General features: G+C 56.8%; 1 protein-coding gene across 1 annotated transcript in view; it reads right to left on the bottom strand.

The window, feature by feature from the left end:
- ADGRA1 (adhesion G protein-coupled receptor A1) overlaps positions 1-2,608 on the bottom strand; it is a 32,892-nt gene that overhangs the window by 20,940 nt on the left and 9,344 nt on the right. The window contains exon 4 of the mRNA XM_040486867.1: positions 1,791-1,914. Coding sequence (XP_040342801.1) covers positions 1,791-1,914 — 124 coding nt within the window. The remainder of the gene's footprint in view (positions 1-1,790; positions 1,915-2,608) is intronic.

Here is a 2,608-nt window from a genome sequence, read left to right as displayed (position 1 = left end):
GAGGAGACTGTCCACTTGGAGGTCATTGTCCCCTTGGAGGAGACTGTCCCCTTGGAGGAGACTGTCCACCTGGAGGTCACTGCCCACTTGGAGGTCACTGTTCACCTGTAGGTCACTGTCCACTTGGAGGTCACTGTCTCCTTGGAGGAGACTGTCCACCTGGAGGTCACTGTCTCCTTGGAGGAGACTGTCCACCTGGAGGTCACTGTCCACTTGGAGGATACTGTCCACCTGGAGGTCACTGCCCACTTGGAGGTCACTGTCCACCTGGAGGTTACTGTCCACCTGGAGGTCACTGTTCACCTGGAGGTCACTGTCCACCTGGAGGATACTGTCCACCTGGAGGAGACTGTCCACCTGCAAGTCACTGTCCACCTGGAGGTCACTGTCCACTTGGAGGTCACTGTCCACTTAGAGGAGACTGTTCACCTGGAGGAGACTGTTCACCTGGTGGTCATTGTCCACCTGGAGGTCACTGCCACCTGGAGGTCACTGTCCACTTGGAGGAGACGGGCCACCTGGAGGTCACTGCCCACTTGGAGGTCACTGTTCACCTGTAGGTCACTGTCCACTCGAAGGTCACTCTCCACCTGGAGGTCACTGTCCACTTGGAAGTCACTGTCCACCTGGAGGTCACTGTCCACCTGGAGGTCACTGTCCACCTGGAGGTCACTGTCCACTTGGAGGAGACTGGCCACCTGTAGGAAACTGTCCACCTGGAGGAGACTGTTCACCTGGAGGTCACTGTCCACTTGGAGGTCACTATCCACCTGCAGCAGAGTGTCCACCTGGAGGAGACTGTCTGCCTAAAAGTCATTGTCCACCTGCAGATCACCATCCACCTGGAGGTTAATGTCCACTTGGAGGTCATTGTTCACGTAGAGGTTACCCTGCCCGTGGAGGCCACTGTTCACCTGGAGACCACTGTCCACATCACAGGAAACTCTACCTGGAGATCGCTGTTCATTCTGGAGGTCACTGTCCACATAGAGGTGACTATCCACCTGGGCTGAGCTGGAGCCAGGAGCAAGGGGTCTGAGCGAGGCTCTGGAGGGCGGAGCCTACAGAGAGACTTGGGTGTGGGGCCGCCTGTCCTGGGCCAGGGCCGCACGGAGCAGCAGGAGGAAGCAGGTGCTGCTGGTGGGAAGGCCCCCTCCAAGCTCTGTCAGAACCAAAGGGCGCTTCCCCCCTCTGAAGGAAAAGTCAGGTGAGGCCATGGAGTGGAAAGAAGGCCCTTTGGTGACTTGTTCTCAACGCTGTGATGTTCAGAAGCCCCTATTCTACCTGAGACGGGAGCAGAGCCTCTCGGAGTGAGCTCCATGTGGGGGGCGGGGCCTCTGCGACCTGGACTCCCCAGCCACCTGCTCTGGTGCCAGAGCATACCTGGACGGCGGTGGCGGGAGGTGGCAGTTGGCCCCTTCTCTGTGCTCCTGACCTGGCCAGTCTCTGGGAGGCGGGAAGCTCCCGACCCTGTTCCTGGGACCAGCACCGTTTGCCGGACAGGAAGCGTCCAGTTCGCATGTGACCAGATGCCTCGGAGCCAGCTGGTCAAGCGAAAAGCAAAGTACCTGACACGATCCAGTGCTGAGCAGAATAGTCAGCCTCACGTGGCAAAAAGGCTGTAATACAGGTGCCCTGCATGCTGAACTACTCCCTCCAGGAGACACATCTGAACAAATACTCAAGTGTTTTTTCATAAACAAGACAATTATCATACATTTCCCTTTTGGTAGGAGCGGTGATAAACACTTTAAGTTTTGTAGCAAAATGAGGGTGTGGATGGCACTCACCGCCTGGCACAGGATTGGGTATTTGGTGCGGTTCACGCCGCCGGCAAACACTGTGAAGGTCAGAGCCGCGTGAAAGCAGATGTTGAGGAGCGTGTGCCGGCCTTTCCGGCTGATCCGGATGGCACTGTGGGAGACGGAGATGTCCCATCAGGACCCAGCACGCAGAGTGAGGTGCACAGATCAGCCCTCTCCCCCAGTTGCCATGCTCCGTCCACGTGGGGACCGAGCTGAAGACCCCCAAGGTGTCACCGAAAGAGGCCGGGGGAGCCCACCCAAAGGACCAGATGGATGGGAACACACAGGGTGTGTGTGGCACCCTCAGTATGTGGTTATTGGACGTTTTTGTGTTAAATCGACTTGGAATGCTAGATTGGAGGGTTTTGAGAAATCTCGAACCTGGTCATTGGACAGATGCTAATACTGAAACCTGAGACTCTATGCCTTGTCTGGTCACAGAGCTAGAGGGTGGGACACACCTGGCCACACCTCCTGATTCCCAGGATGGAGTTCTTCCCTCTCTGAGCAGATGTCTGGTACCTCAAGAAGAGGGCATGACTGTGACTGACTGGAAGCAAGACCCCTGTAGTCTGTGGCCTAGGACCTTGCCTATGGCTGTGACCACCTCCATGACTTGGCCTCACCCCAGCTACAGCCATGGCAGAGATTACTCATCCTATTCTTACAGCTGTAATGGTGGCCACAGTTTCTCCATGGCCTTGGACATGCCCAACCCTCTCTCCATGATCATGGCCTCGGACATGCCCAACCCCTTCCCCATGATCATGGCCTCGGACATGCCCAACCCTCTCCCCATGATC

This window comes from Herpailurus yagouaroundi, unplaced genomic scaffold (assembly GCF_014898765.1).
Source record: "Herpailurus yagouaroundi ecotype Mexico unplaced genomic scaffold, PumYag 163, whole genome shotgun sequence".
In the NCBI taxonomy this organism is placed as follows: Eukaryota; Metazoa; Chordata; class Mammalia; order Carnivora; family Felidae; genus Herpailurus; species Herpailurus yagouaroundi.
Note: the sequence above shows the minus strand (reverse complement) of the source record. Positions and strands in the feature narration are given on the sequence as shown.